At 29.3% G+C, this 15163-nt stretch overlaps 3 protein-coding genes across 4 annotated transcripts in view; 2 read left to right on the top strand and 1 right to left on the bottom strand.

Moving 5' to 3' along the window:
• Nucleotides 1–64: 64 nt before the first annotated feature.
• On the top strand, nt 65–2523 carry LOC141530702 (translation machinery-associated protein 16). 2 transcript variants are annotated; one of them, XM_074247974.1, is made up of 5 exons: nt 65–282; nt 368–430; nt 962–1102; nt 1186–1334; nt 1453–2523. In XM_074247974.1, exons 3-5 carry the CDS (start codon nt 981–983, stop codon nt 1689–1691), a joined length of 510 nt encoding a protein of 169 aa, XP_074104075.1. In that variant the 5' UTR covers nt 65–282; nt 368–430; nt 962–980; the 3' UTR covers nt 1692–2523. The 2 variants fall into 2 exon arrangements, with proteins under 2 accessions (XP_074104075.1, XP_074104074.1); XM_074247973.1 differs by having other exon boundaries at nt 368–459; nt 1453–2520.
• A 6516-nt stretch (nt 2524–9039) lies between these two features.
• Nucleotides 9040–11692, bottom strand: LOC141530534 (esterase FE4). Its single transcript, XM_074247701.1, has 7 exons — nt 11390–11692; nt 11013–11301; nt 10208–10593; nt 9965–10133; nt 9569–9880; nt 9372–9504; nt 9040–9292 (listed from the first exon to the last, which is right to left on the bottom strand). The coding sequence occupies exons 1-7, from the start codon at nt 11579–11581 to the stop codon at nt 9112–9114; spliced, it is 1662 nt and encodes a 553-aa protein (XP_074103802.1). The 5' UTR covers nt 11582–11692; the 3' UTR covers nt 9040–9111.
• Nucleotides 11693–13592: 1900 nt separating this feature from the next.
• Nucleotides 13593–15163, top strand: part of LOC141530288 (uncharacterized) — a 53476-nt gene continuing 51905 nt past the window's right edge. Inside the window, exon 1 of the mRNA XM_074247311.1 lies at nt 13593–14899. Coding sequence (XP_074103412.1) covers nt 14791–14899 — 109 coding nt within the window. The 5' untranslated portion in view covers nt 13593–14790. The remainder of the gene's footprint in view (nt 14900–15163) is intronic.

Raw genomic sequence — 15163 nt, 5'->3', positions numbered from 1 at the left:
CTTGCCACAAGATGACACCAAACTTCTGTTTTCGAACTTTACAAATTTTTTTTTTTTTATAATAGTTCACTGTGTGAGTTCCACGTGCTCTAAAAGCTTTCTTGAATTTGGTACACTTTGTCATTATCATTCTTAATCATTAGACTTATTTAAATAACTTATCAACGACTTACATGCAGTTTTTACGTTTTCATTTATTATTGGTTAATTCGAATAACTTTATTGAGGTTAGTCGTAAGAATTTTTGCTTAAAAAAATAATAACTACACATTTGTCAAAATGGTAAGTGATTTTAATCTAAATACTTTTAATTATTTAAAAAATTTTATGCTAATTGTCATATTTTAATGAAATGTTTTTATTATAGTCGGTTGCTCTGAAAAAAGGATTATCCAAACAAAAGAAAATGCTTCATCCCAACAGTAGAAAAGTAAACGCTATTGTTAAACAAAATAATAAGTTTGTATAATTCACTAATATTATTATTATACTTTTAGATTATTTTTTTTTTTATTTAGATTAAATGATATTGAAGTTAGCGGTCAGCTGTCAATTAAAAAAAATTTTTTTTAAAATTAATTACAATAAAAAAAATGCTTCTAAAAATTTTCACTTGTAATTTTTATTAATTTTTATGAAAATTAACTTAGCAGACAGTTGATAATTTTTGTAACAAATAAATTATGGCAAAAAAAAATTTATAAAAAAAATTGACCCTTGGAAATTTTAAAAAACTACAAATTTTTTAAAATAATTTTTTGGAGCAAATTTATTTGTTAAAAAAAATTAAAAAATTGTCAAGTGACAGCTAACTTGAATGTTATTTAATTTTCATATGTGAAACTTTTTAATTAAATTTTCTTTTAATAATTTAATTTTTATAAAATTAAAAAAAAATTTTTAATATCTGTCAACTTCAGTGTTATTGGATTAAATTTATTTGGTTTTTCATTATTTACAGAATAGTGAAAAGAGAACAAATGAAACAAACAGGTATGATGAAACAAAACTTAATTAGAGAAAAAATGTTGTGGTTCAAAGAACATATGAAACCAAAAATATGTCCATATACTTCAGAATTAACAGCTGAATTACTTGAAAAGTAAGTAAAATTTGCTAATTGGAAGAATTTAATTAGCACAATAAAAAATTGATTGGTTTAATTTAAAGGTAATTTAATTTCAGATATATTGCAAGGTATGATGAAGAACTGAAGACAATAGCAGATAAAAACAAAGTTCGTAATAAAAAGAATCGAAGTAATGCAAGTCGTGAAGATATACTTCGAATAAGTAAAGAAAGAGATGAAGATGAATACAATGGTTGTGGAATAGGTAAATTATTGGTGTGACGTATAATACAATTTCTTTTTGACAAAATTTATAATATTATGCAACTATTTTTGTCATTATTTAAATCTGATGATTTGATTAAAACCAATTTCACTTGTAGAAATACCCAACATCTTAAATTCAACACAGTGCGAAATGTTGCGCAAGTGGGACGGAGACGTGCGTTACCTTCCAAACTTTGTATTTCGACGCTTTGGTAGACGACATGTCGAGCAAAATAAAAAAATGTTAATGACCAATAATGCACCTGATACAGAAAGCTCGCCGGCGCAAAAAGACAAAGAAAATGAAGAGACTAAAAATGCAGTTAAAGATAAAGCAGAAATGGATGTTGACTAAATATTTTTAAATAAATAAATATACTTGTATCATAAAAAAAAAAAATAACCATTTTTAATCCCCACTTATAAATTATAAATTAAATGGCATAAAAAAGTTTTATTACAAGAGAAAATTGAATAATGAAACGGATAAAAGTGGCCTGACGACATTGTATTTTATGATGAGAGTATCGACGAATACCACAACAGAGATGGAGCAAGCTGGTGGGTCCTCAAGTGAAACTCATTAATGTAACTGAGAAGAAATTTTAAATACCTGTCGGTATGATCAGAGGTTGTATCTATACGGTTATTCATTCTCGTTGAAGACCAAGAAATTTTGCGGTTAGAGATGAAGAAGCCAGGGGCTAAATGTTACCTGTACCTGTATGTTCCACTGACCTAAATCCCCAAATCATGATTTTATACGAGAGTTCCCATATACATTGCTTTTTCCCTTTCACATTTCTACAGCATCATTACTTCTTCTGACATGCCTTAGCTTTGAGCTTATTGTACAATAAATATACGTTTCAATTTCTTTTTATAAATTTTTTTTTCTAACTTTTCGTCAAGTTTTATCCGAAACACTGTTGATTTTCAATTTATTTCAGAGTTTATGTAGTTTGTTTTGTAATTAATACTTTTATGGAATTTACTTTAGTATGTATATTATATTTCGACTTCAGTCAACTGTGTGAATACTTTTTTAGGACTTGAATTTCATGTTTTTACGTTATTTTTGTGGTATATTATTTATCATTGCATTGTAATTCAACTTTAATTTTTATGCAATATTCTAACCACGGTATTTATTTTTATCAACTAATAAATTTGTTATTCCGATTTAATTTTTTTTTTTAAAAGTGTTTCTTCTTTAGTTTCAATTATTTTATCTGAAATTATAAAAGAAAATATTGAATAAATATATTAAAAAGATACGATAAACAGAATATTCAAATTAATAAGTGTTAAAACTACTTCAATGTTAATCTAGGGCACGCTAATGGTAGTAACGACCTATCGATGACGTCTTAGTCGTGTAAGAATTTCTCTGTACACTAGGCGAGCACGATAAGTATACGAGAATAAGGAGTGAGAGCCGGAGGGGAGCCAAATAGTGAAAGTTAGCGATGCTGAGTGAGAAAGAAATAAAAAGAAAACAAAAAATGCATAAGTATGTATATATATTTGAAGTTGAATGCGATTTAATTTTTCGAAGAATATAGCGGTAGTATCAAATTTTTTTTTTTTTTACTGTGGATATAAAACAAATACCATGTCTCACCTAAACGTCGTACTTTGTTTCATAATGTTAAAAAATAGCGTATAACTTGTATGGGATTATAATATATAGAGCTATTTACCTTAACAGTAATAATTTGTCTTGCGTGAGCAAGTTAGATTGTTACAGTACTCACGCATTGTCACAAGACAATAAAACGCCAAGAGGGCAAAAGTTCGACCATGTATTTGTTCAGAAGTCATAATATGAGTATTAGTGTATTATTTCTGGCTGTATGCCTGTATGAGTGCTGTTAATTACACCAAGAAAGATATTTAGATAGTATACGGAGCAATGGAAACTGTAAAGTACGGAATAATCTTCAACGTCGCGTGCCAAGAAGAAATAAGTGCACCGTCAATTGTAATCTATGATGGGCCACTAGGTATAGCCTTGCGATCGCAATTACCACCTTTGCCTATGTAGAATCTCCTTTGCTAGATAAACTTGCGGTTTTCTTCTGTGAAGCTATGAGTATACACACAGCCAACTGTTGAATACACTGAAAGAATTAAAAAAAATGTAATAATATTAACAAATATATCAACTCCCTCGCAGTCTAGGAACCACAGTGGATCCACGGTGGATCCACGGTGATAGTGGAATCATTGTGGAGCCACAATGGAACCATGGTGGATCCATTGTGGTTTTGTGCCGTTTTGCCACCGTGTTTCCATTGTGATTCCATTGTGGTTCATCAGCGGTTTCATAGTGGATCAATTGCGTATCTATCGTGGTTCTACAGTGGTTCCACAGCGGTTTTTTTGTGGTTTCGTAGTGGATGTATGGTGGTTCCACCGTGGTTCAACAGTGGTCTTATAGTGGATTGATTGCGTATCTGTTGTGGTTCTATAGTGGTTCTACAGCGGTTTTACAATGGATCAACTGTGGTTGCACTGTGATTCCACCGTGGTTCAATAGTGGTCTTATAGCGGATTAACTGTGTATCTATTGTGGTTTCACAGTGGTTCCACCGTGGATGTATGGTGGTTCGTCAGCGGTTTCATGATGGATCAACTGTGTATCTTTTGTGGTTCTACAGTGGTATTACAGTAGATCAACTGTGGATATATTGTGGTTCCATCGTGGTTCAGCAGCGGTCTTATAGTGGGTTAGCCAAGCATCTATTGTGGTTCTTTCATGGTTCCACTTACGGTTTTACAGTGGAATTGTGACTATGCCGTGGTTCCACAATAGTTTTACTGTAATTGAACCACAGGTTGGTTCGTGGTTTTGTACTTGATTTATCGTGATTCAATAATGGTTCTACTGTGGTCGAACTCATGGTTACATCACGGATCAATCATGGTTTCATGTGATTCAATCGTGATTTCACTGTAGCACCATTGTGGTTTTACAGCGATTGCATAATAAGTCAACGCTAAATTATAGTAGTCGTTTTAGACTCCTAAACGTCGAATTGCCATAAGAATTAAATATTTAAAAATTAAAGGGGAACTACTAACTTCTTAAACTTTTTAATGTGGGATACAAATTGGCAAGTTATTAAATGCGGTGAATTTCCACTGTGATGTTTTTTTCAGATCGTACGTTCTGCGATCCGAAAATACGATTGTGACGATTTTTACCTTAATGGCTGCAAATTAGCGCGTCAGTGTGTGTGTGTGTGTGTGTGTGTGTGTGAGAGAGAGTTCACGGAATTTAGTGAATTAAATGCCTAAATAACGTAGTTTATTTGTCAAACCTTTTCAATCTGTCTGCTAACGAAATTCCAGACTTCATAATTAATGCTATTTCCCGAAAAATGATATTATATGTTACGAGCTGAATACAACTGAGTTATTTAGGAAACATAAAAAAAAATAATCATTTGAAGGAGCCGCTTGATCTACGGCTATTTTTCGGCTTCCCGCAATTAGTTCAATTTTTTAAATTAATATTTCTTTAAAAATTTCAAACTGTAATGTTGCGTTACTGATGTCATAAAAGCATATACAAGGAAAGGCTGCCAGTGAAGAGATGTAACTGCTTATGAATTATTTTTTTTAGAGAATAGAAGTGATTTTATCTGACACGTGCTTTGACGCAAGAATAATTCCCCAAATTAATTTTTTTTTGACGTCTACAGTAAAACGTAATTTTTAATGATAACATTTGAGCGAAATTTTCGTTTGAATTTCTGCGCATTTCAGACAATAATATGTCGATTCAGAATTTATTTCTACGACCTGAAAATTCTGAGATCTGATGAAAAACTTGTATTCTTTAAATCTGATAGAGATTAACTGCATACTTTGAAAATCATTAATTTTAAAAATGTGATTTTTTTTCAAATAATTTTTACATTTTTATTTAAATCTTTTATCAATGACATAAGCCTTGCAATACCATATCTAAAAAATAGTTTTTCATTCTATTCGGCATACCTAATCTATGATCGCATTTAAAAGAGATCGTTGTTTAAATTTCTTAACAAATATTATTCTTATCTCAACTTCCTTACAATGATTGATCTGGAGAACCAAGAAGGCCTGAAAAAAATCAGGAAAACATCGGAGAATTTTAATCTCAGTCCGAATTGATTGAATATTTTAATTACATGAAAATTCTCAAAAAGATTTTCAGAATGAATTGTCGCTCTAAGAATTTAACACCGTCTCAACTGTTATTGCTAAATTCCTATAATAACATTATTTTAAGAAAGAAGAAGGGATTTTAACGAATATATTCAAAAAATAATTCTTTTGATAAGACTTGTAACTTTTCGTCAGTCAGTCAGGGAATTTCGGAATTAGTTAATAGTTGCAAATCTAACCAAAATTTTCAGTTTTAATTTTCCCTTACACAATTTACGATTTCCACATCGTAAAAATGAAAATGTTTAAAGTCTGGTCCAACGCTAGAATGTATGATGAGATAGATTACGATGTTCCCATAGCAATAATTTTGGAAGATTATCTTTGAGTGTAGTTTGAGTTAGAGTGACCGTATTAATGTATGTTTTTTTAATGATTACAGGGATATGCAGGTACCTGCAGAAAAAAAATAATATACTATACACTCCAGGCTCAATAGATGATATTAATAAAAACATAAAAGCCTGGATTACAAATAAATTGCGTGAGGCTAGGAGGAAACCCAGGAATCAGCGTCCTTTGCGGGAATAAAATAATATTTTTAATTTAATTTATAATATTTATACTGTGCGTTATTTTTCATGTTTTTTTTAATCAATATATTTCTCAGTAAAAAGCAAAAATGATAAAATTAATGATTTTCCAAACTATCCCGGCACCTTCCCATTACTTTTAAATTCTGAGTGGTTCATATTCCACGGAGCGGAAGTGGATCAATCGTAAACCGCCATTGAACCACTGTTCAATGACAATGGCACCATTATAAATTCACAGTAAGACCACTGTTGATCCACAGTGAAACCACTGTTAATCCACAGTGGAACCACTATTAATCCTCAAAGGAACCACTGTTAATCCACAGTGGAACCACTGTTAATCCACAGTGGAACTGCTGTAGATCCACAGTGGAACCATTGTACATCCACAATGGAACTATTGAACATCCGCAGTGGACCCACGAAATAACCATTGCGTAACCATCATAGAACCACAGTGGCAAAACGGCACAAATCCACAGTGGATCCACTGACATTCCACAGTAGTTCCATTGTAAATCCTCTGTGGATCCTGTATGTAACCATGATGGATCCTCAGTGATTTTAAGACTGCGAGGGCTCTCTTTTGGAGAGTATTATAATCACCCTAGAAAATTAAAGAATATATATTAAAAAAAAATTTTTAGCAAGATCAAAGTTATTTTGGAGCAAGTAAAAATTTATTGGATCAAGAAAATTTGACCTCGTTCAAAAAATTTTCAATCTTCCTTAATATTTTCTTTAACCCAGAGAATTTATCCTCAAGTCTAGAATTTTTTTTTCCTGGGTGTTTATAGTGATAATCAGACTTATCTTTAACAATGAAATTGATGTTACACACTGATATAACGATTTATTAACTATTAATAATTTGATTTATTTGAAGATTAATAATTTAATTTATTAAATTTTAATAAATATTTTTTAACATTCAAAAAATATTTATTTGGGAGGAAAGTACATTTATTAATAGTTAATAAATATTTTGTTGAGTGAATTTGTTTCGCTTGGAATGTTATATGATATGAAGATTGCTTATAAACAAAAGTTATTTTTATAAATTATATTCCTTTATAACAACGTTTATTGTAAAATACCAAATTTTATCACAGCTCATTATTATCTTTTATATTTTTAAATATAAAAAAGGTTAATTTATTAAGCAAATTGAATTATAATCATGTATTCCAGCTATAGAGTTATAAAAAGTGTCAAATGAAAATTGCTATTTTTGCTTTTTTATTTTAAATAAATATTTTTTAACAGTTAACAAATGAGGAGTTGAGTTTCAAAAGGATATCTTTTCATTTTTGATTAATCGAAACAAAAAACTGGTTATCTTCAATTACAAATATTTTTATTGAACTTTTTCAATTTAGCTACAAAGTGCTGTCGGTTGTAAAGCTAGAATTCGATTTTCATTTAGAAATTTTTATAATTCTCGAAGTACATAATATTTAAAAGTTCAGAAAACTATTCTTTTAAAATATGAAAAGGTACCCTTTTAAAAATCAGTTCCTCAAATATTCATTAACCATTAATAAATATTTATTAACAGTTAATAAATTATTTATTAAATGTTAATAAATATTTATTGAACCATATAATGTTAAAAAATAATTTATTAACATTTACTAAAGCTTATTAAATATAAACAAATTCTTCTATCAGTGCATTTTTAAAAACTTTCATTTATACTTATATTTACTTGCAAAAAATAGCAAAACTAAAAGTCAAATATCTAAATATATTTCCAAAAACGTTAACTAAAAGAATATAAGTAATAAAAAATCTTAGGAAAACAACAATATAATTATATGGATATTTGTCTGAGTCTAATGATGTGACAAAAAGAAAATTGTATTACTAAATAGGAATATTAAACCTCTATTTCGTGCGTTAAGATAATAATCGGGTCTCAAGCGGTGGTTTTGCTGCTTTTATCTCATTAAAAATTATTATTACCTGATTATTGCTTATTGCTCGAAGAAAGTTCAAGTTGTTATTTGCTAATAAAGTTTTGTCAGAACTATACTGGTCTACGATGTTTTTATTATAACTTTCATGTTTGTGTAGAATTGAATCAAGTTATCATAAAAGTGATGCGATTCTATTGATTGAATAAGGGAGATCATCAGTCTTTACGTTAAGCAACTTTTTTATGAAAGAAAGTAGCAGTGTAGTATTATAATAGACATCATGAAATATTAAGCGTGAAAATGTAAATTGCAGTAAATGCGTGCACGATGTGACCGGTAGTTATGAAGTACAAGTATAAAGAAAGCATTTGAACGCGTTAAGTGGGAAAACCGGAAGCGCTCAAGTATCACAGTTACGCCTTCTTGCGTCATAAAATTTATTAATTTCCTTTCTTTTTATCATATCTTAATACTAAAACAATAAAATAAAAATATTATCGCATTTTTTAGTAAAAGCCGTAACTCTACAACTAATTTACTCTTACGAAGATAATATTCTAATAATTATCTATCACAACAAAAGAATTAGAAACAAGATCGCCCACTAGTTGCGAGTGAAAATTTTTCAAAACCGGTACACAAATCAGTGTAAGTTATAAAGAGTCGTGTGAAATTATAAAAGTTGATATATCTACATAGATGCATTTCAAAGAAAATCACCTTTGATGATTATACGCAAGTTAGAAAGTACGTCAACCAGATATGTCGCTAATGACATTTAGTAGTAATTATATGCCCATATTATTAATAAAACACGGAAAATTTTCTTTTTAATTATTAGCATTTTCAATCGCGATAAAATTGTTGGTAAATCTATGTGATACATTAAGTCGGTTAGTAGGAAAATATTGAAGATTGCTCAATGCTAGAATTATATCAGTGCGAGAGAGTTTTTATAAAATCAAATTTCATTTTTATGTCAACTTTTTTCCGTAAAATGGAAATAATCGCAGTTAAAGTTTGCCAAGAAATAAAAAAATTTATTTATACTTTTATTAAAATTATAGAAAAAAAATTTTTACATTAACAATCGAGTTACAGATTAGTTGAACATCTTGAAATAGTCACCTAAGACGTTTTTATAAATATTAGCCCAAAACATGACACGATCATTAAGCATCAACTTTTTCATTGCAAGATCGTTACCGATATCTAAGTAATTTCCATTGGTTCCCATTGGTTTCCATTCAATTTTCGCTGTATCCATAGTGGTTGAAGGGTTCCTATACAATAACAAAATATTAAAAAAATTAACGACACACTTTCAATTAAATAATGGTTAATTAATTAATAAACAGTTACCCTTGCTTTGCGAAATTTGTCCACATTTCAAGAATTTCATTTGTTTTCTTTTCCTCAGGAGATCCCGGTTGCGGCTTATTTTTAAGAGCAGTCGAATAAAATTCATAAGTCATTTCGTCACCATGCATCACTCCTAAAAGATTTATTTTAAGGATAGTATTATTTTATTATCAATTTATCAATATAAAAAATTTTACCATCTGTCATTTGGAAAAATGTTTTTATCATCCCAACAGGTGAGTGAAAAGTGAAAAAGTATTGATAAACTGGTGCCGAGTTCCTTGAACTTATAATTTTACCGCTTAAAGCAGCACCATATATAAAATATACGTCCGATAATAAATTAGTAAGTTCCATCGCCGTTTCACTATTTACAGGTTTTTCATTAAAATAGAATTTTTTTATCGATTCACCAATCATTTGTCGTTGAGCTGCGTCAGTTAAATTTAAATCTGAGGGTATGAAGAGATCAAAATGATTGACAAAATTGTCAGCCGCTGGCAGGACCACTGAAAAATTTTCAATTATATAATACTGTCGAAAAAGAAAAATAATAATTAATGAAGTTTTAAATAAAATAGGCAATAAATTACTTGGTGTAAAAAGATCCGATTCATCAGCTGTAAGACCGAATATTATAGGAACATCAGAAATTTTTCCGGATTTTAACAGCTCCCAAGGAGTTGTTGGTAAAAATTTCTTCTGCCCATGATCTCCTTCAACTGATGGAACAAAAACATGCATATCGCCACTTAAGAAGTTCTGAAATTAAACACCCTTCATCAGTTTCATTAATATATTCATGAAATAAAAACTATTAATAAACTTTATCCTACTCGATTTTTAGCAAGTTCACTGGAAGCCTGAACTAAATCTTTGGTAGGAATCTTCGCCAATTTTTTCACCATCTCAGCCGTAGAAGTAGTTTCGATTCCAAATTTATCGGCAAGCGCCATGGCATTTTCTTTAGGATTAGAAGTAAATGCCCACGGGTTAACTGCTGAACCACTTTGCATAATTGCACGGCTGAATAGACCTTGTGACATAGGTGACATCACATGATATTGAACTGAAGCGCTACCAGAGCTCGTACCGAATAATGTTACCCTATCGGGACAGCCGCCGAAGTTGACGATATTATTTCTTACCCACTCCAAAGCTAATACCTGATCTTTCATACCGGCGTTTCCAGGTGCAATTTCATCCAGAGTATTAAGAAAGCCTGAAGGTAAATTGTTGAATCTTTATTTTGAACTTTGCATTATTTTTCAGAGTAATTGATTGAACGGTATCAGGCGTCTTGATCTCCCGACAAAATATCCCCAAGACAAAAAATCCCCGACAAGTTATCCTTCAAATTCGTTATAGTTATTAAAAATTATTAAAAAGCATAATGATAAAAGGGCACAACATGATTATAACTTGATTAAAAAATTAAATAAAATTTATCGAAAAATTTTTTTTTTGCCATAATTTGTAAAAAAAAAAAAAATAAAAAAGTTTTGTGTAAATTTGAAAAAAATAAAATGCCGTTAACATTTAAAAATTCCAGCTATTTAGGATTAATTGTCGGGAATTTTTTGTCTTGGGGACATTTTGTCCAGGGGATTAAAAATCATGGAACCTGATTGAACTACTTACCAACGGCACCTAAACGGAAGTTAAGCGTCACAAGAACAACATCTTTTTCAACTAAAAAGTCAGGGCCATATACGTCGTCATCACCAGATCCAGCGTTAAATCCACCTGGATGAAACCATACCATCACTGCACGTTTAGCATCTTTATTTAAATCTGGAGTATAGACGTTGATAAAAAGACAATCATCATCACCAACTATTGCTTGGCGAATCATGCAATAAAAAACACAAGTTGCACCATGACTTGTAGCATCTTTTATTCCACTCCAACCATCTGCTTGTTCTGAAATCTGTAAATCAAGTAATATTTATTTATTTATTTATTTATTTATAAACAAAAACTCTAAAATTTTTATATTAGTTCTAAGTAAAATATACTTGGAATTTATTAGCTCCAATATTAGGTTTTGCATAAGGAATTCCTTTAAAACTGTATACTGGCATTCCATGGTAAATTGTTGTAGATTTAATGCCTTTTAACGTTCCTTGAGGAATATCAAGCAGAACTTCTTCGTGGGCTGATAATGACTCCAAAAAGACGCAAAAAATAACTAGCTTTGATAACCACATTGTGAATTAATAGAAAAATTTCACTGCATTTAATCAGGTTTTAGAAGAATTCTAAGCTTTTATAGTTATGACTGACAATCGGACGGTTTAAATTAAAAAGAAGGGGAAGGATATCGTATAATGATATGCATTTATATGATACAGCATGACATGCAAAACTAAAACCTTCTTTAGCTAAAAATACATTTTATTGTGAAAATTTATTACAACTCTAGTAAGCCCATATATTTTTATCGGGTTTGCCAAGTTCATTTAGAATATACACTCAAATCAAATAATTATATTATATAACATTCAATTACCCAATTTGCGTTTTTATGTTTGTCAACGGAAAAATAACAAATTATAAAGAAAGATATTGAATAGATTTTATGAAGATAACAATTAAAAAATTTTCCTTTTGACAGTTTTTTATACCAAATCTTGGTTTGGATAATTTGATCTTTAAAAATTCACTGTTAATAATCTTTTATAATTTTTTAATATTTAATGATTTTACATGTATCAATTTAACACAATTATTATGTTATAAAAGATATAACTTCTTTTTTTCTGTGATAGAAATTATATAAAACATAATTGTTACGTTATTTTAAAATAATATTTCAAATGTTTATTACCTATTTAAAGTTTCTAACGTATATGCTTCTAATTATTAATACTATTTCATTTCATAATAACAGGTCTAATATATGATTACTTATTAATCTTATAAATGTAATCATAAATAATAGGTCATTATTTTATTATCTGACAATAAAAATTTTCTATAACTAAATGTTTTAACAAGTGACTATGAAAAGTATACGAGAGAAAAAATAATAATATCTATAGGAAAATAAATTGTAACCATAAAGATCTAATTTGATAGAATCTGACAGGTAATATATGTATCAAGCAGCATTTCTTGTTAGTGTAGTTTTGAATAGAAACGTCGATCATTGATCTCTATTAATAAATTGTAAAAGTGAAATTTCTGTCGAATTAAAATCTTTGTAACAAGAAAATATTTCTTGATTGAAGGATTCATTTTTATCGTGATCAAATTTATTTTTATTTCAAAAATTAATTGACATTTGAGAAATTTTATCTATATCAAATCATATCATTATTTTATTAATTTTTTTCTGATATTCTAAAAATAATTCTCAGTTTCTTCAGATATTAAAATAAAGATTACATACATATATATTTCATTTAAATACTTATTAATTTTAGTTTAGAATTACAAAATATTTATGACACTGAAGTTAACAGATGTCTGAAAATTTTTGATTTTTTTATCAATTAAATTACAACTAAAAAGATATTTTTAAAAAATTACACTTATAGTTTTTCAAGTTTTTTACAAGTAAAATTTTTTTTTAATTATTTAATTGAAATTTTTTCAATAAAAAATTTCTAAAAATTTTGAAATGTCGGCTGACTTCATTTTCATAAATATTTATACATAAGAGTTAATAAATTAATTATAGCGTAAATAATTTGTTAAATTTATAACAATAAATTATAATAAAAATAGTTTATGAAGTTTTCATTACTATAAAATCAATTTTTTTATAGTTAGTTTAAATTAATTTAAATTTGATGTGAAAAAAGAGTTAATTTATGAACTATTAAATTTTTAATAATAATAATAATAATAATAATAATAATAATAGTGTCAGATTTTAATTAAACATTTCTGATAGTATTAGTAATCCAACAAAATCTAAATTACACTAATGATAAGTATAGAAGATGAAAAAAAAAAAAATAATTACTTCTTAGGGCCAATTTTTCATGTTGACATTTAGACCAACCTGAGATTGACATTTATTTAAGTTGATCTATGCTTTTTATTTATACTACTTTGAATTAAAAATAATATAAATAAATTCCTATTGAATGGAAATCTCCGATTTACAAGGTGGCTCCTAAAATTAAAATAAAAATTTTAATACTTTGAGCTTCAATAGAAAGTGTCATAAAGAGCATTAAGTAAAATACCATTAATTTTCTTGGAAGTAGACAATGAGTCTTGATAATTCTACAAATGATGGTGAGCATGACGTTCAGTAGAATAGTTGATTCTGATGGGCATCAAAGCGTCTGCCGTGTGGTCACCGAGGAGTGTCGAGCACCACCTCTTCCGTGTCCTCAAATGTAGGTCCTCGGGTCGCTCCCACCTGTTGTATTGGCATTGGGCCAAGCACTTGACTCGGTTCTTCATTTGTCGAACTCTTTTTTCGAGTTTAATCCATTGAATGAGAGCCTTTTTTCAAAATAGTTATATTACTACAAGCATGTCAGACTTGATTTTTTCTTTTCCCCTTAGACTGATGTGTTTACTCTATAACGGATGATAGTGAAGTGCAGTAGGTGCTTTAGTTTGTCAACATATATACACATGTGTGTCTCGACGAGACAGTTTTAAATGTTTACACATTGGGATTTACAAAAGTATGTATACATGTGAAGAAATACGGTACTTGAAGTAGTCCTACTCGATCGACCCATACCTAGCTAACATGTACATCTCTTCTCTCTTCTCTCCTGTTTGTACATCTTAACATTCTCCTACTCTGTACATTTATACATTTATATATTATATACGAGAAGTTACAATATACATTAATGTATATATGTATATATTTTACGGATGAGAAAGAGAAAGAGGTCATGAGGTGAAAGAAGGTAAGAGAGGGAGACAGAAAAGTAGTAACGAAGCTACGGCAACTACTACAGGGGTACACCTTTCTCCAGTTGCCGCTGTTGCTGCTGCTACTTACCACAAAGACGAGGAATCGCGGATAAGTCAGTCCTTGCCGGGACATAGACTGAGGAAGTCATACATACGCGTCCAAGAAGTTACGCCTAATAATAAAAGTAAAAGCAACATTATTAGTTTTTATAATTTTTTTTTTACTAAATGACCAATTTTTGTAAATCATTTTTAATAATATTTTTTAAAACAATTTATCACCACCACTGAAGGTGAGAATGAGTGAATCGTGAAGGACAGTGTCCATGTGAGAAGAAGAAACACATGTATTTTTTTAATAATTTAATCGATAATAAAAAAATAAGTAATTGTTTATTGAATTAATTTAAAAAAATAAATAATTTTATTCCTTCGTGAGTGTGTAATTTTAAGGATAAGTGCAAGGTTATTTACTACCGAGAGAAAATAAATAATACTGATTGAAGAAGAGAAGAGAGCTAGTGGTATGGGTCGTGACATGCGGCTACCAGGTCGCAGACCTGATGGACTTTTCAAGTTTATTTTTATTGCTGCCTTCTTACTTATTGGTCCCACAACTTTAGTCAGAACACAAGGTAAGTCTGAAAAATAATAGAAAATAAATAAATTTAAGTCAAATTCACCCACAATAATTGATCGTTTGGTAACTAGTAATTTAATTATAAAAAATATATTTACTTATAAGTAAACTCACTGAAGCGATGAGATAAATGTATATAATAAAATGCAATCCAGTTAGTCAAGCTGTAATAAAATAATAAAAATATTGAATACGTGAGAGAGATAGAGTTAGAGATACTTTCAATCGTTAGCATCGCGACAGCTGTTTTCTCGACGAC

The sequence above is a fragment of the Cotesia typhae genome, unplaced genomic scaffold, assembly GCF_013202065.1.
Source record: "Cotesia typhae breed Kobodo isofemale line unplaced genomic scaffold, CoteBio_Ctyphae contig_5, whole genome shotgun sequence".
NCBI classification, from domain to species: Eukaryota; Metazoa; Arthropoda; class Insecta; order Hymenoptera; family Braconidae; genus Cotesia; species Cotesia typhae.
This window is presented reverse-complemented; position numbering and strand designations above follow the sequence as displayed.

What these genes read in the sequence shown, in the direction of transcription:
- LOC141530702 (XM_074247973.1), top strand. An exon ending in ACAGCTGAATTACTTGAAAA is followed by an intron (nt 1,103 to 1,185) that starts GTAAGTAAAATT and finishes ATTTAATTTCAG; the next exon opens with ATATATTGCAAGGTATGATG. An exon ending in ATACAATGGTTGTGGAATAG is followed by an intron (nt 1,335 to 1,452) that starts GTAAATTATTGG and finishes TTTCACTTGTAG; the next exon opens with AAATACCCAACATCTTAAAT.
- LOC141530534 (XM_074247701.1), bottom strand. Translation starts at nt 11,581, where the DNA reads ATGTGGTTATCAAAGCTAGTTATTTTTTGCGTCTTTTTGGAGTCATTA. An exon ending in TTGGAGCTAATAAATTCCAA is followed by an intron (nt 11,302 to 11,389) that starts GTATATTTTACT and finishes CTTGATTTACAG; the next exon opens with ATTTCAGAACAAGCAGATGG. An exon ending in GTGAACTTGCTAAAAATCGA is followed by an intron (nt 10,134 to 10,207) that starts GTAGGATAAAGT and finishes GTTTAATTTCAG; the next exon opens with AACTTCTTAAGTGGCGATAT.